Here is a 16342-nt window from a genome sequence, read left to right as displayed (position 1 = left end):
TTGGTCTGTAGCTTTTTTTTCTCGCTCAGAAGTTAAGTTGTAAAGAACTGGCCAGGTTTCTCTATATAGTCCTACTTCCCCGTTTGCCCTGCTTTCTAGAACATTCTACGTATGAACATGTCCCAGGTCACATGCCAGTCCTCACAGATGGACTCTTAGGCGTTCCCGGGTTCTTTTCTTTTTCTTTTTCTTTTTTTTTTACATTCTTTCCTTTTTTTCTTTTCTTTTTTTTTTTACATATAACAGCTTTATTGAGATATAATCCATGTACCATACACATCACCTTTTAAAGTGCACAATTCAGAGGGATTTTGTGTATAGTTCACCCTTGAGCACCATAGTGGTCAGGGGTGCCAACCTCTTTCTGCACAGTTGAAAATCCTCATATTACTTTCAACTCCCCTAGATTTTAACTACTAAAGCCCACGGTGGACTGGAAGCCTTACTGATACCATACGGTCAAATAACACATGTTTTGTGTTATACATATTAATACTGTACTCTTACGACAAAGTTAGCTAGAGAAAATAAAATGTTATTAAGAAAATCATGAGAAAGAGAAAATGATTTATAGCATTTACTGGTATAAAAACCCGTGTATAACTGGACCCACACAGTTCAAACTCGTGTTGTTCAGGGGTCAACTGTACTCACAGAGTTGTGCAACCATCACGTCAATTTAAGTTTAGTACATTTTTATCACATAAAAAGAGACCCCGTCACCGTGAACAGTCGTTCCCAATTCTGTCCTCCCCTGGCCCCTAGCACCTACTTTCCATCTCTGGATTTGCCTCTTCCAAACATTTCATAGAAACAGAATCAGGAAGCATGTGGCCTTTTGTGTCTGGCTTCTCTCACTGAGCATGTTTTCCAGGTTTATCCACACTGTAGCGTGTGCCAGTGGCTCCCTTCTTTTTAGGGCTGAATGACATTCTGTTGTATGGGGAAACTACATCTTGCTATCCATTCATCTGTTGACATTTCCCGTTTCCTGCTAAGCATCGTCCCAGGACTTCCCCATACAGCTTCTTGCTGACACACGTCTCTGCTTTATTCCAGCAGACCCCTCAAAGCAGGCTTACTGGGCCACAGCGAATGTTCTAGTCTTTTCCTTCCACATCCTGATCTCTCTCTGGTGTGAGCAGACACATTTTGGCCACAGCAGGATTTTTCGAGTGTGTGCTGGTTCGTGGCCACATTTCCTCCTAGGCTTCAGGTCCCTTAGCTCAGGGTCCCCAGGTGTTCCCAGGGGCCAGGCTGCCCCTGACACTGGCGTCCTCCCCAGACATCGACGAGTGCGGGGAGATCCCCGCCATCTGTGCCAGTGGCATCTGCATCAATCAGATCGGGAGCTTCCGCTGCGAGTGCCCTATGGGCTTCTTCTACAACAGTGCTCGGCTGGTTTGCGAAGGTACTTCCTCCCCGCCCTCGCAGCCCTGGTTGGGATGCTGGTCCTCCCACCCCTGTCCTCTCTGGGCAGGTCATTTAAACTCCATGAGCCTCCATTTCCCCCTCTGTGCAATGAGACTAACACCTTTTCGATGGCCTGCATTCCACGTAACCACCCCCACTCCGGTTCTGGCTGCTTCCAGAGAGACCACCCACTCCGATGCTGGGGCCTGGGTTTGGGTTTGATCTGGCAAGGAAGGTGTCCTCTTCACTCCTGCCCTGTTCGATGTATTCCCCAGACGTGGATGAATGTGCCACTGGGGAAAGTCCCTGCCAGCAGAATGCCGACTGCATCAACATCCCTGGCAGCTACCGCTGCAAGTGCACCCGAGGGTACAAGCTGTCGCCAGGCGGGGCTTGTGTGGGTAAGCGGGGGCCCCAACAGGCACAAGGTAGGGAAGTAAGGGCATGGAAAATGGGACAAAGCCAGGCTCTGCCCACTGTGACTTGGGTAGGGCTCAGCTCTGTCCAGGCCTTTCTCTTTGGCTGAGTATGGGCAGGTGGGGGCCCTGAGAGCATCTGTTCATAGGGGAGTAACGAGGGTGAAATAGGTTCAGACAGCTTGGTGCTGGCAGCAGCTTGAACAGGGGACTTGCAGGCAGGTTCTGGCTTTCCCATTGCAGCATGCAAAGGCTTAGGAAACACTGGGGTGTGGGTCCTAGGGACCCCACACTGCCTGCCTTTCTTCAGGACGGAATGAGTGTCAGGAGATCCCGAATGTCTGTAGCCATGGTGACTGCGTGGACACGGAGGGCGGCTACACATGCCTGTGTCACCGTGGCTTCCGGGCCTCAGTGGACCAGACCTTGTGCATGGGTGAGAGCCCCCTCCTGCCCCTTTTTGCCGACCAAGAGGCCAAGGGTTGGGGGGGCACTGATCTACACTTCTGGGATGGAGACAGTGCTTCTATCCATCCTGTCACTTAAGACCTTGAAAAAATGACATATTCACTTTCCTGTGCCTCAGTTTTCCCATCAGTAAAATGGGAGCAACAAATAGTACCAGTTACTTCCCAGCCCCTTGGTCCCTGAGCTGCTCATTGCCCTGGCTGGGCTGGGCAGGAGTTGGGGGCTTTGCTCTGACAGACATCAACGAGTGTGACCGGCAGCCATGTGGAAACGGGACCTGCAAGAACATTGTTGGCTCCTACAACTGCCTCTGCTTCCCTGGCTTTGTGATGACGTACAACGGAGACTGCATGGGTGAGCCATGTGGGCTGGCAGACAGGCCTCAGGGTACCCCACTGAAAGTGAGTCTGTGTCTTGACGGCACCCCTCTGAAATAAAGGACCTCGCCCCAGGATTCCCTTCAGAAAAACAACCCCAGGGAATTGAAAATGAGTCAATCACAAAGTTGCCCACACTTCAGTTTTCAGGTGCCCGGGGTCCTTCGCTAGAGCTTACATTCAGTTTGATGAGAGGCAGACGGACAGTGGAGAGAGGAAGGTGAACAGTGAACCAACACCTGGGGTGTTGTGGTGTTGGCATTTTCGTGCAGTGGTTAAAAGCATGGACTCCAAGGTCAAGTGGGTTAAGTTCAAATCCTTCCTTTGCCACCTGGCAACTGTGTGACCCTAGATAAGTTATTTTACCTCCCTGTGCTTTAGTTTTCTCCTCTGTAAAACAAATTAGTAGTAGTATCTACCTATGTTAATATTAGACCAATAGACTTCTGAAAAAGGAATATTATCAGAGATAAGGAGAGACATTAGCTATTGAGTAAGAGGTCACTTCTCTGAGAAGACATCACAATCATAAATGCATATGCATCTGACAATAGAGCTCCAAAACAAATGAAGCAAAAACTGACAGAACTAATAAATAAATAAATTCAGATTATAATTGAAGACGTCAACATTTCTCCCTCAGTAATAGAGGGAACAAATAGAAAATCAGTAGAGATACAGAAGACCTGAATATGGTCATCAACCACCTAGACCTGGCTGATATTTCTAGAACATTCTAGAATACGAATTTTTCTCAAATGCACATGAACATTCACCAACTTTAACAAATGTAAAAGGACTTAAGTCACACAAAGTAAGTCCTCAGAATGTAAGGGAATTAAACCAGAAGTCAGTCACAGAGGATATCCAGAAAATCCCCAAATATTTAGAAACTAAACAACATACTCCTAAAGAATCCATAGATCAAAGAAGAATTAATAAGGGAAAATAGAAAATATTTCGAATTAAATAAAGATGAAAACAACAAAATGTGTGGGATGCAGCTAAGGGAGTCTCTAGAGGCAAATTCACAGCATTAAAATGCTTATCTTAGAAAATATTGGTATCTGCCTCCGAGGATTAGTTGGAAGGTTAATATATACAGTTCGGAATGTGAGTGCTTCATGAATTGAAGTCACTGCCATCAACTTAACTTCATTGTGGATGGAATTCCAAGGGAGGCTTAGAGCCCCAGAGCTAGAGGTGACCACACCTGCTCATCTACCCTTTGCAGATGTGGATGAGTGCACTACCCTGGCAGGACAGGTGTGCCGATTTGGCCAGTGTCTCAACACAATTGGCTCCTTTCACTGCCTCTGCCAGGATGGTTTTGAGCTCATGACCGACGGGAAGAACTGTATGGGTGAGTCTTGCATGATGCTGGGAGCCATCTCGGCCAGCCCCTGCTCCAAGTTTACCTGCATCTGGTACTTCTACGTGGTCGTGGTTTTATTCCATTATCGTGCATTTATTTTAAGGAATAAAAAGAAAAAATAAAACCAGCACATCACACCCGTATTTTCACAAGGTTTGTGATTGAGAGTGAAACTGTTTTGAAAAATCTAAATTTACCAAAGTATGGGATAGCAGAAGTGCTAAGAGGATGCTATGGAAACTGTGAAAGATGTCTGCAAGTGGCTTGAGATTAGGAACTATGTCCCCTCTTCCCCCGGATACCACCTGGCTCCACCCCAGGACTCAGAATATCCGTCCCCACCTGTCCCTGTTTTCTTGAGTCTCAGCCCTTTCCCTGGCTCCAGGCCTGCCACAGAGAAGACTTGTCCTGGGTCCCTCAGTCATCATGCACTAACTGTAGGTGCTGGTCCTGGTCCCAGGCGAGCCCCCTGCCACTGGCTGGTGCTGGGACCCCTCCTCCTCTCCACAGACACCGACGAGTGTCTCAGAGTCACAGGAGCCTGCCTGCCAGGGACTTGCCAGAACCTAGAAGGCTCCTTCCGCTGCATCTGTCCCCCCGGCTTCCAGGTGCAGAATGACCAGTGTATAGGTGAGCGTCCGGCCCTACCTCCCAGCTCTGAAGCCAGGGAGGCATCTCTGGGACTCTGTTCCCCATCTGTAACATGCGAACACCAGCTAGGGGCGTGGTGAGGGTGGAGATACACTTAGCACAGTGCCCAACACACCTCCACACACTATTATAAGCACTCTGGGCTGACGGCTCCTTCCCCCCCCCCTCTTTTGCCTGACCATCTCTGTCTGGTCCAGTCTCCATCTGGGCTAGCTTTATATAGTGCGGGCTACCCTGGACCAGTCTAGCCTGGCCTCCTCCAATCTAATCTATCTGAGCTAGCCTTGTAGGACCTGGGCTAACCTAGATCAGTTTGGTTTGAGCAGATGAGTTAACCTTGTACAGTGTGGGCTAACTTGGACCAGTCTGGCCTGGCCATCTCTGGTCTAGCCCATCTAGGTTAGCCTAATGTAGTGCGAGCTAACTCCATCCAACGTAGGCTAAATTTTATCTAATCTTGTTTATCTTTATACAGATTTTATCTCTAAAGATGGACTTTTCCTGATCATAATTCCTACCCTGAATATACCTTCTAGAAAATTCCCCTCATACTGCCCCCTAGTGCTCTGGCTCATACTGAGCCCTGGGGGCTCCTGTTCCCAGTCAGTCCCTCCTGACAGGCGAGGCTGCCCCGCCCCAGCCAGGGTCCTGCTCACACCCCCGCTCAGCTATATCCCTGCCCCTCCAGACATCGACGAGTGCTTGGAGGAGCCCAACCTCTGCCTCTTTGGTACCTGTACCAACAGCCCTGGGAGTTTCCAGTGCCTCTGCCCGCCTGGCTTTGTCCTCTCTGATAATGGGCACCGTTGCTTTGGTGAGTCTGGGGCCATAGAGCACACAGGGCTTCAAAAAGAGGTGGGAGGTGGGGCAGGGGAGAGTCAAATCAACCAGAAAAGGGGGCTGCAGCTTCTCATATGGATCTCCTGGAGCTCTGCATTAAGTAGGGTTGTCCTAGTCCAACCGACCTCTTGGCCAGACAGGTCCATGGAGGGCTAACTTGGTCCAGTCTGGGCTAGCCTGGCCCCTTGGGCTTGGGCTGTCCTGTAAGGGTTGCAGTTGCCCTGCCGGGGCTGGCCTCATCTCAGCTAGGCTAGCCTTGTCTGGCGTGGGCTAGCCTCATTCAATCTGAGCCAGCCTCTTTTCTTCCAGGAACAAGGGGGAGGGCAGGACAATTCAATCAATATTCGTTATTCTTGGGACAGGTTTGGCCCAATCCCCAACCATGAGGATTTCTCAGGCTGGTAGGAGTCTGGGGCTGAGGACCAGGGGTCAGCAATGAAGATGGGAGGTCTGAAGTCAGGTCCTCTTGCTCTCTGGGATTAGTCACTTTGCCTCCCCAGGAAGGGGCTTCTAATCCCAGAATAACATAGCTGAGTTTGACCACTCTCCCTGTCCCTGGAGCACCCTCACAGCAGTGAAAGGGGTGTTGCTGGAAGGAATTCCCGGGGGTCCAACAAAAGCCTCAAGGCTGATTCTCACTGGGCCGCTATGGGTCACATGTCCACCCCCAAACCAACCACCATGGCCTGGAGTGTTCTGATTGGCTGCTGGTAGAGGCAGGCCCACCCATTTGTAGGGACTGGGGTGGAAGAGGTATAGGGTGGGTGAGCACTGCTAATGGCCCTTCCGGCAATTCTCTGGGGAATCACCCCACAGACACACGGCAGAGTTTCTGCTTCACCCGTTTCGAGGCCGGAAGGTGCTCGGTGCCCAAAGCTTTCAACACCACCAAGACCCGGTGCTGTTGCAGCCAGAGGCCCGGCGAGGGCTGGAACGACCCCTGTGAGCTGTGTCCTCAGGAGGGCAGTGGTGAGCACCGCCCCTGTCCAGTCCCTCCCCTCCCCCAGTCCCGTGCCCCCGCCCCACCCCGTCTGCTCTCTTTTCTCTCCATTTTCCCTCCGGAGTGCTGCACCTGGCCCCTGACCCTCGCCCCCTTGTCCTCTCACTGTCCAGCCGCTTTCCAGGAGCTCTGCCCCTTCGGTCACGGAGCGGTCCCAGGCCCAGACGAGACTCGAGAAGGTGAGTCCCTCGCCCACACGCCAAGAGCCACTCCAGGCCGCCGCGCCCTCCTCCTTTAGCACCCAGCTTGGTCTGGGCTCCGCCTGGGCTCCCAGGCTGCAGGCTTCTTCACTGGCCCATGGATGGCGCTAAACCCCTCCAGCCTGGAGGGAAGGAAGAGACCCTCTGTGTGGCCAGGACATGACAGGCACCGTGTCTGCAACCCTTGCTGCTCACAGACGTGAACGAGTGTGCTGAGAATCCTGGCGTCTGTGCCAATGGCCATTGTGTCAACACCGATGGCTCCTTTCGCTGCGAGTGTCCCTTTGGCTATAGCTTGGACTTCACAGGCATCAGCTGTGTGGGTGAGTGACCAGCCCGCCTCCCAGGAAAAGAAGGAGCAGAGTGGAGCAGGGCAGGCCCCACCCAGGGCAGGGTCCTGCCCCTTAGCCACTGTCACTCTCCCCACCCACTCTTCCTTCTCTCCGTTATTTACTCATTCATTTATTTACTTATTTGGTCACTCATTCATTCCTTTGTTCATTCATTCATTCATTGAACACATACTGCATGCTGTCCTGCATCTAGCCTAGAGCCACACCAGACCTGGTCCAATCCAGTTTGTGGCGGTCAGTGGGGAGGCAGACAAGATAATATCAAGGATGGGGGGCTCTCTGAAGGCATCGACCACCCCCCAGACACAGACGAGTGCTCCGTTGGGCTCCCCTGTGGGAAAGGCACGTGCACCAACGTCATTGGAGGCTTCGAATGTGCCTGTGCAGATGGCTTCGAGCCCGGCCCCATGATGACCTGTGAGGGTATGAGCCTGCCTGCCCAGGACCTGGGCTGTGTGACGTGGGAGTGGGTGTGGGTCTGTGGGAGGAGGTGGGGGTCCTGCAGACAGACCCTCCCCAGTTGGTCCCTCCACTGGCCTCCCCAGACATAGATGAGTGCTCCCTGAACCCCCTGCTCTGTGCCTTCCGCTGCCACAACACCGAAGGCTCCTACGTGTGTACCTGCCCGGCCGGCTATGCCTTACGGGAGGACGGGACCATGTGCCAAGGTAGGACCTGCACGGACAGGTGGGCACGGGCAGGGCCCCCAGGCTCCCCATGCCTCAGTCCTGAGAAAAGAGGGAGAAATAAGAGCCTGTATCTCCAAGGACGGGAATGAACAATAAGTGACAAGGTGAGGGAGAGGGAGGCAGGTGACCGTGCGGCGGGTTGGCCTTGTGAGTGTTGTTATGGAAACGGGGTGCTAGCATCGCGGGTCCTGACTGCACAGCAGGTGTGGCTCTGGAGGCCTCTGCGGGGCAGCTGGACACTCCCTGAGTGGGACAGGCAGTGGGGACAGTAGTCATGCCCTGCAGAGGACATGTGGCAACGTCTGGAGACATTTTTTATTGTCTCAGTTGGGTGGGAGGGTGCTGCTGGCGTCGAGTAACCTGGGGTGCTGTTAGATACCCTACAAGGTGCAGATCAGCCTCTCACCTCAAAGAGTTTCCTGGTCCCAAATGTCCAGTTTCAAACCTCAGGCCGGCATGTGGCCCCTCCAGGGCTATTGCAGGGCCAGTGTTCCAGCAACGATGGTGAAGGCCCTGCAGATTCTTAGACCCTGGTCCGGGCAGAGGACGCGGGTGTTGGGGCCGTCCCGACCATCTCGGCTTATCACAAGGCCTGGGCCCAGCAGCGGAGGGCTGGGAGCCTGGCAGTGCAGCAGGGGCCTCACTCCGACCCCACCCAAGACCACCTGGGGTTGGGACTCAGGCTCCCATAGGCTGTGGGGCACCTGACCTTAGCCGCCATCTGTCCCTGGTCACCTGCAGACGTGGACGAGTGTGCAGATGGCCAGCAGGACTGCCATGCTCAAGGCATGCTGTGCAAGAACCTCATCGGCACCTTCGCCTGCATCTGTCCCCTGGGCATGCAGCCGCAGCTCGGCTCTGGGGAGGGCTGCATAGGTGAGGGGGTGCCTCGGGGCACGGGGAGCACCACAGAGGGAGAAGTGGGAACAAGAGGATGCGGGTGGGGGGACAGACATCGAAACTGGGGGGAGCAGGCTCTGAGGGCCTCTCCGCTGGTCTGCCTCATTCCTCCGGTCTCAGATGAGGACGAATGCCGCGCCCAGCCCAGCCTCTGTGCCAACGGCCACTGTGTCAACACCGCGGGCAGCTTCCGATGTGACTGTGACGAGGGATTCCAGCCCAGCCCCGCCCTCACCGAGTGCCATGGTGAGTGGCCAGGCATAGGCCCTGGAGATGCAGCCACCCAGTGCCCGTCCCTCTTGCCGCCTGGGAGCGTCCCAGGGTGGCGCATGGTGGGTTGTTTAGCTGCCAGGGTCTGGGGGATCAAGGGGCACGCAGGGTTGTCGAGTCGATCTGGACACGTGTGCCCACCGCACGCCACCATGCTTCCCTTCCTCCCTTCGGCCAAGCACCCCGGAACAGCAGATCATCTCCCCGCTTCCCCGTCCGGCATACCCAGTGACCAGCCCTGCCCAGGGTTACATCTTCCTAGGAGCTAAACCTGGCAGGTGACCCACGTTTACCGTCTGCCCTAGCTACTTGTCAGTCCCTGTCTCCACACAGTCCCTGCTACTCTCCTCTCCGCCTTCATTACTCTCTCCACCCAGCAGTCTCCACCTTTCAGCTTTAGGCCAGATGCATCTGTCCAGCTGCCTTCAGGAACCCCCATCCCCAGTACCGCCCAGACACAGCTCACCCCAAAACAAGCCCACTTCTCTGCCCCCAAGTCCTGTCTCGGTGATGCCCCAACACCTGCCCAGACCCCCAAGCCAGGCTGCTAGAGTAGCCAGTGGCCTCCTGTCCTTTACTGACGTCTGGTCTCCAGCCTGTCCTCTCCACTTTCCACATGCCTCTGGACATCATCCTTTGGCTCTGTCCCCACCATCTGTCCAGGATGCCACCACCTCTTGCCAACTCCCCAGTGTTCCCCAGACTCCAAGCTGCCTGTAGACCCTCTAATCTCTCTGCAGCCAGAGGGAAGCTGCCCTTGGCTCTCAGAGAGCAGCCCAGGGTCTGCAGCCTGGGGCTAGCTCTCTGATCTTCAGGTCTATAGCTTCTGCCACAGCTCTAGCCCCAGCCCCAGCCCAGAGGGGGCGTTTAAAACTGCTAGAGAACAACAGCTGGGAAGGGCGCACCCCAGGCACAGGCGCAGCTGTCAGAGACTCGGGAGCCCCTTTGTAGACACAGCTCCTCCGGTCGGTCGCCGTGGAGAAGGGCGATCCCGACAGTGCGTTTCTTCCACCCACTGCCCCACTCATTCTCTGCAGATGTCCGGCGGGGGCCTTGCTTCTCCGAGGTGCTGCAGACTGTGTGCCAGGCTCCATCAAGCGGTGGCGAGGCAGTCACCAGGGCTGAGTGCTGCTGCGGGGGTGGCCGTGGCTGGGGGCCTGGCTGCGAGCTCTGTCCCCTGCCTGGCACCTCTGCCCACAGGAAGCTGTGCCCCCATGGCCCAGGTTATACCGACGAAGGCCGAGGTGGGTGGGGGTTTGCTCACAGGAGTGCAGGTGCTTTAGTGAGAGAGAGAGAGAGAGAGTGTGCGTGTGTGTGCGTGCACGCGTGCTGGCTGGTCTGTGTGGACCAGTGTGAACCAAACCCATTCTTGGCTGTGTGTGCGGGTACATGAACTTGGGTGTATGTGTGAGCAGGTGTGTGAGGCAACGTGCGTGCTCTTTGTTCTTTTGTGGGCTCATTAATGAGTGTGGGTTGGTGTGTGAGCTGTGTGTGAGCTGGGTGAGGAGTACGAAGCAGAAGGGGGGGGAGAGGGAGCGAGCCAGTCATGTGTTTTGGATTCCGGTGAGTGTCTGTGAGCTGGTGTGTATGTGTGAGTGGGAGTGTATCTGTGCACGAACATGTCTCATCAAGCATGTCAGTGAAGGTGACAGGTCATCCCAAGTGAGCGGCAGTGACATCAGGGGCTGAGAAGGAAGCACCTTTGCAAGGATGCACTGGAGGACAGAGGAGCCCCTGAGTATGTGTGCTCGTGATTCTGCCAGTGTCTGTGTGTGTTACTGGTATCAAATGCTTGTGTGCCATTGTGCTTCCAAGTACGCGGGATGGCTGTGTCCCCTTGGGCGTTCCAAGTGTCTGGCAGAAGGAGATTCATTAGCGTGGCCTGCTTGCAGAGGTGCCACCTGCAGCCTGAGGTGGGATCCTCAGCTCGGGGGTGGAGGGAGGAGCAGAGGCTGGCCCGACCTCCGGAGAGAGGGCTGGTGGGCTAAAAGGAAGAGTCATGCCCCGGTGACCCGAGGCAGCCAGCCCCAGCCAAGCTCTACTTGTCCCCAGATGTGGACGAGTGCCGTGTGCTCTCTCGCCTGTGTCCCAATGGTGAGTGCATCAACAGCCTTGGCTCCTTCCGATGCCACTGCCAGCCCGGGTACACGCCAGATGCCACAGCCACAGCCTGCCTGGGTGAGCCCCTCTTTCCCCACCCCCGACCCAGCCCAGCTCCTCCACACAGTTCCTGGCCTGTGCTTCTGTGAGATGACCAAGACCTGAGCAACAGAGACCATATGGACCACAAAATCAAAAGTAACCACTAATCTCTCCTCTTCCCCTGGCCTTTTTTGGGCCACTTTTCTCCCGTAGTTTTGTGCATCCTAAGGTTTTCAGTTACCTGTATAGCAGATATTCATCTCAGCCAGGTTGGCAAACAACCCAAGGACCGGATCCGGCCCTAGGCTTATTTTTGTTAATAAAGTTTTATTAGCACACAGTCATCCCTGTTTGTTTCCTTACTCTCTATAGCTGCTTTCCTGCTACAAAGGCAAACTTGAGAAGACGGAGGCAAGACCGTGTGGCCCACAAGGCCCAGCATGATTATTCTTTTTTTAAATTTTATTTTACAGAAAAAAGTATCAATTCTTTATGTAAACTCACAGATTCTAGATGGCTAGGATCTGGGAAGAGACCTCAACAGGGCTAGGGTAGAGACCCCAGCCCCTGAGCTCCTGGTAATGTCCATTCGATCCTCCTGCATGCTGCCATCCCCTCTAGATGTGGACGAGTGCATCCAGAGCCCCACGCCGTGCACCTTCCTCTGCAAAAACACAGAAGGCAGCTTCCTGTGTGCCTGCCCCCGCGGCTACCTGCTGGAGGAGGACGGCAGGACCTGCAGAGGTGATGTCCCTCCCTCACGCCCTGCGGGGCTTCATCGCTCCCCCCTGGGGAAGCCCAGGGCATGTCCTGGACTATCTCACCCCCTTCCCACTGCATGGCGTAGGGCACCATCTCTAGGATCGTTCCCCTGGGAAGCTCCCGGTCCCAGCTGGGCCCGGGCCTGAGCCCTGGGACCATCTGTGCCACAGACCTGGATGAGTGTACCTCCAGGCAGCACAACTGCCAGTTCTTCTGTGTCAACACCATTGGCGCCTTCACTTGCCGCTGTCCCCCCGGCTTCACCCAGCACCACCAGGCCTGCTTCGGTGAGTCCCCTCACCCTTCACACAACAGCTGGTTCATGACTCTGGCCTTCATTTATTTAAATAAATAAATAGCAAGCAAATAGCAAATAAATAGTAAGTGCCCAGTAGCATCTAGAACCTCAGTCTCCTTCCTTCCCTAGGGACCTGGGAGGCCTGCCCTGAGGAATCCCTCTGACCTCAACCCTAGACACCTCACCAGTCCCCACTGAGTCTCTCTCCAAGGCCCTCCCCAGGGTGCTCCTGAAAGCCCAGGAGCTCACAGGGTCCAAAGGGGAAGCTGGTTCAGAACCTAAAGCTGCAAGAGCATCTGTCACTCCCATCACTTCTTAATGGCTAGTGGTCTGGGAGAAACAGACCTCTCCTAAGGTCCAGCCCATCCAAGGGTGGCCCTATTCAGTCTCCCACCAATCCACTCAGCCAATACCTACTGAGCACCTACTGTGTACCCGGCAGTGCTCTAGACCAGAGGTCAGCAGACTCTAGCCCCCAGGTTGAGCCTGGCCTCCTGCTTGCTTTTGTTAATAAAGTTTTATTGGACCACAGCCATGCCCATTCACTTGCATATTGCTGTGGCTACTTCTGGGCTATAATAGCAATAGGGTCAAAAATATTTCCTATCTGGCCCTTTTCAAAAGCGGTGCCTAGCTCCAGCCTAGACTCTGAGGGTGCAGAAATGGACGCGGTGGTCAGGCTTGCCGCCATCATGGGCTGTCCTTGCTAGCAGGGCGTCAGACTAGAAACAAACATAAGACATTAACACTGTACCATGTTCAAGGGTGACATGGAGCATGAAAGAAAAAAGAAAGCAGAGCAAGGAGATCAGGAAAGCTGCTATTTTTCAAAGAGGGATCAGGAGAAGCCTCATCGAAAGGAGACATTTGAACAAAGATTTGAAGGAGGTGAAGGAGCGAGCCACGTATAAGTTGGGGGAAGAGCATTCTGGGCCTTGAAATGACACGCGTTTCTCTTTTTCTGCATGGCGAAGTTAGTTTCGCTGCCTCCTAAGATGAGCACCGTTAACGTGACATTTGTATGGGTGCATCTGTAAGCGTGTACACACACAAGCCAACGTGCCAGTGCACGTGCATCCTGTATGTACATGACACACAGCCGACTCACACAGGACTTCTTCTCTCACTGGAATAGAGTTTAAATTCTCAGCCAGGCCCCTACTGCGTTGATACTGCAGATCGAAGGCTCCAGACCGTTCGTGACTAACACCTGTACAGCCTGTACTCTTGGTGGGTGGTCTTAGGCTAACTAGGTCAGAGGATAGCAAACTTTTTCCATGAAGGACCCGTTAGTAGATATATTCAACTCTGTGGTCCACATGGTTTCTGTCGTAATTACTCAGCTCAGCCATTGTAGCTCAAAAGCAGCCATAGATGATAGGTCATGAATGAATGTCGCTTTGTGCCAATGGAACTTTATTTACACAAACAAGTGGTGTGCTGGATTTGTCCCATGGGGCCCTGGTTTGCTAACAATTGAACCAGAAGGTCACACACACATGACCACAATAGGCCACCTGACCCTTGGTTTGTTTTGCTGGATAAAAGGGGGAGAACTGCAGGTGGCACTGGATGTGTCTCTCCGGCAGGATCCTGGTGAAGACTCCAGGGGTAGTCTCTGTGGCCCCTCGAGTGACAGCTGAGACACGAAGGATGAGACTACACACAGCTGCAGGAGCCACTCTGGCATAGAAGCCCCATTTCCCCAATGCCTCTTGTACCCAAGAGAGATCCCAGGTCCCCAAAGGAATGTACCTAGTATTAATAATCTCTGTATTCAAAGAAGCCAAAACTCAGATCCAATGAAGTGTTGGATGAAATGTAGTGTTCTTAATGCAGTTTACTGGCCATAGCCATGACCACCACGGCAACGTTGCCTGGCAACTCAGGCTGCGTAACAAAATACCATAACCTGAGTGGTTTAAACAACAGATATTTATTGCTCGCAGTTCTGGACGCTGGGAGTCTAAGATCGAGGCTGGGGAGAACTCCCTTCTGGCCTGCAGATGGCCGTCTTCTCACCTGTGCTCCCATGCTGGAGAGAGCCAGGGCAAGTGCTCTGCTGTCTCATCTGATAAGGGCACTGATCCCACAATGACCTCATGTAACCCTAATCGTCACCCAAAGGCCCCATCTCCAAACCCATCACGTTGGAAGTTAGGGCTCCAACAGACACATTTTGGGGGGAGACACAAATTTTTCTGAGCCTGTAACACTAGTTGACATCCCACAAAAACAGAGTGTAACAGTTACCCTGGGTCATTCTCCCATGGAAGAGGAGAGGGGGTTTATTAACCCTTTACTCCCATGCCAGGCACTGTCCTAAGCCCTTTACATGATTCGATTAATTTCATTCTCACAAAAACTCAGTGAGGTGGGTATTACCATCTCCATGCTACAGCTGAGGAACCTGAGGCACAGAGAAGGTAAGTCATTTGCCTCAGGTCACACAGCTTTGAGGTGGCGCAGATAAGATTCAGATGATGTCCTCTATGTGTGTGATCTCAAATATTCACAGCAATTCAGCGAGGTGGGAACTGTTATAAATCTCATTTCACAGAGGGGGAAACTGAGGCAAAAAGAGGGTAAGTGACTTGCCCAAAGCCACACAGTTGATGTAGGCCCAGAGTCATGGTGCCTGCCCTGAATCCCTAACCGCAAGGTGGCCCTGCCGGTTCGCCATCCTCTGCAGATAACGACGAGTGCTTGAGCCAGCCTGGCCTGTGTGGCACCCGTGGACACTGCCGCAACAACCCAGGTAGCTTCAGCTGTGAGTGCTATCAAGGCTTCGCCCCGGACAGCTCAGGCCGTGGCTGCGAAGGTAGAGCCGGGCTTCGCGCGGAGTCTAGGCTTGGGAGGTGGTCCCAAAGGCTGCCAGGTGAGCCCTCTCTCCTTCTCTGTCATGCAGACGTGGATGAATGTGACGGGCCGCATCGCTGCCAGCATGGCTGTCAGAACGAGCTGGGGGGCTACCGCTGCAGCTGCCCCCAGGGTTTCACGCCACACTCCCTGTGGAGCCAGTGTGTGGGTGAGTGGTGGGGGCCAGGAAGAAGCCGAAGCCCCCACCAAAACCTGTCCAGAGCAGGTGACTAGGAACCATCCCCCTGCAGGATACTAAAGGTCAGATGGGCCAGCCTGGAAGGTAGTATTTTCTCCCCTGCCGGGCATCGGGGCTGCAGAGCCAGCATGGCAAAGTCTATTTCTTAGGGAGTGGTGACCTGGAGGGCTCAGCTGAGAAAGATTCCGAGATGGTGCCTGTGATTGCTGGGAAAGAGTGCTGTGATTGATTAGCGATGTCTGTGGTGGGTGCGGCAGTGCAGAGCTGGCAGCCGGGCCACATCTCTGCCACAGCCACTGCAGAGGCTCCTGGCTTTGAGGGGGCAGGTGTGTGGGTAGTCCTCTGCTCCTCTGTCCCTTAGCTTAATTACTTCCTTTGCTCTGAGCACTGCTGCCTGACCCTTCTGGACACTCTCTCCTTTCGTGGCCTCTAGGATGTGGCCGTCCCCACTCTCCTGCCACCTCACCAGCACTGCCTTTTCTCCAGCTCCTCCTCCTGCCCCTATGGTGGGTCCTCAGCTACAGTCTACATCTGTCCCCTACTGCCCTGTGGTGTGCTGCCCCTGGGGACCACCCAGACCATGGCCTCTGCTGCCAGCTCCCTGTTCTCAGCTTGTCGCCTCCACTGTGGCTTACTCACTCCTCTGGCTGTGGTTTCCCCAGGACCTCCCTGGCAGCAGGCCCTGCAGAGACAGACATGAGCCGAGAGACAGATTCCATCCCTGCCCTCTAGTCCAGTCTCATGGGGCAAATGGGGATTGATTAGGCATCGGTTCTCAACTGGAACCCATTTTGCACCGTGGGGCACATTCTGAAGTGTCTTGGAGACATTTATAGTTGTCACAACTGGGCAGTGGGTGCTCCTGGCGCCCGGGATGGGTGCTTCCTTGCCCCCCCCCCCCCCACAGAGATCCAGTCACACATGTCAACAGCTCCAAGGAGGAGACACCTTGTTTTAGACCACCCCACAATTTAGGATTTCTGGGACGTTTAGAGAAATGCTTTGGAGAATTACAGGGCTGCAGGGCTCATGGGAGGTTGATGGAGGTTTTGACATTGGCCTTGGGCTCTGAAAGAGGAGCCGAAGTTGCCACGTGTGGGGGAGGAGCAGTGCGAGTGCAAAGGCTGGTC

General features: G+C 54.0%; 1 protein-coding gene across 1 annotated transcript in view; it reads left to right on the top strand.

Moving 5' to 3' along the window:
* FBN3 (fibrillin 3) overlaps nucleotides 1–16342 on the top strand; it is a 52293-nt gene that overhangs the window by 32146 nt on the left and 3805 nt on the right. Inside the window, exons 42-61 of the mRNA XM_016163034.2 lie at nucleotides 1286–1411; nucleotides 1689–1814; nucleotides 2140–2265; nucleotides 2535–2651; nucleotides 3909–4037; nucleotides 4560–4679; nucleotides 5389–5514; nucleotides 6357–6509; nucleotides 6654–6719; nucleotides 6938–7063; nucleotides 7397–7516; nucleotides 7639–7761; nucleotides 8524–8658; nucleotides 8803–8928; nucleotides 9990–10196; nucleotides 11005–11130; nucleotides 11716–11838; nucleotides 12027–12143; nucleotides 14847–14975; nucleotides 15063–15182. Of these exons, the coding sequence (XP_016018520.2) occupies nucleotides 1286–1411; nucleotides 1689–1814; nucleotides 2140–2265; nucleotides 2535–2651; nucleotides 3909–4037; nucleotides 4560–4679; nucleotides 5389–5514; nucleotides 6357–6509; nucleotides 6654–6719; nucleotides 6938–7063; nucleotides 7397–7516; nucleotides 7639–7761; nucleotides 8524–8658; nucleotides 8803–8928; nucleotides 9990–10196; nucleotides 11005–11130; nucleotides 11716–11838; nucleotides 12027–12143; nucleotides 14847–14975; nucleotides 15063–15182 (2541 nt within the window). The remainder of the gene's footprint in view (nucleotides 1–1285; nucleotides 1412–1688; nucleotides 1815–2139; nucleotides 2266–2534; nucleotides 2652–3908; nucleotides 4038–4559; nucleotides 4680–5388; nucleotides 5515–6356; nucleotides 6510–6653; nucleotides 6720–6937; nucleotides 7064–7396; nucleotides 7517–7638; nucleotides 7762–8523; nucleotides 8659–8802; nucleotides 8929–9989; nucleotides 10197–11004; nucleotides 11131–11715; nucleotides 11839–12026; nucleotides 12144–14846; nucleotides 14976–15062; nucleotides 15183–16342) is intronic.

This window comes from Rousettus aegyptiacus, unplaced genomic scaffold (genome assembly GCF_014176215.1).
Source record: "Rousettus aegyptiacus isolate mRouAeg1 unplaced genomic scaffold, mRouAeg1.p scaffold_m13_p_16, whole genome shotgun sequence".
NCBI lineage: Eukaryota > Metazoa > Chordata > Mammalia > Chiroptera > Pteropodidae > Rousettus > Rousettus aegyptiacus.
This window is presented reverse-complemented; position numbering and strand designations above follow the sequence as displayed.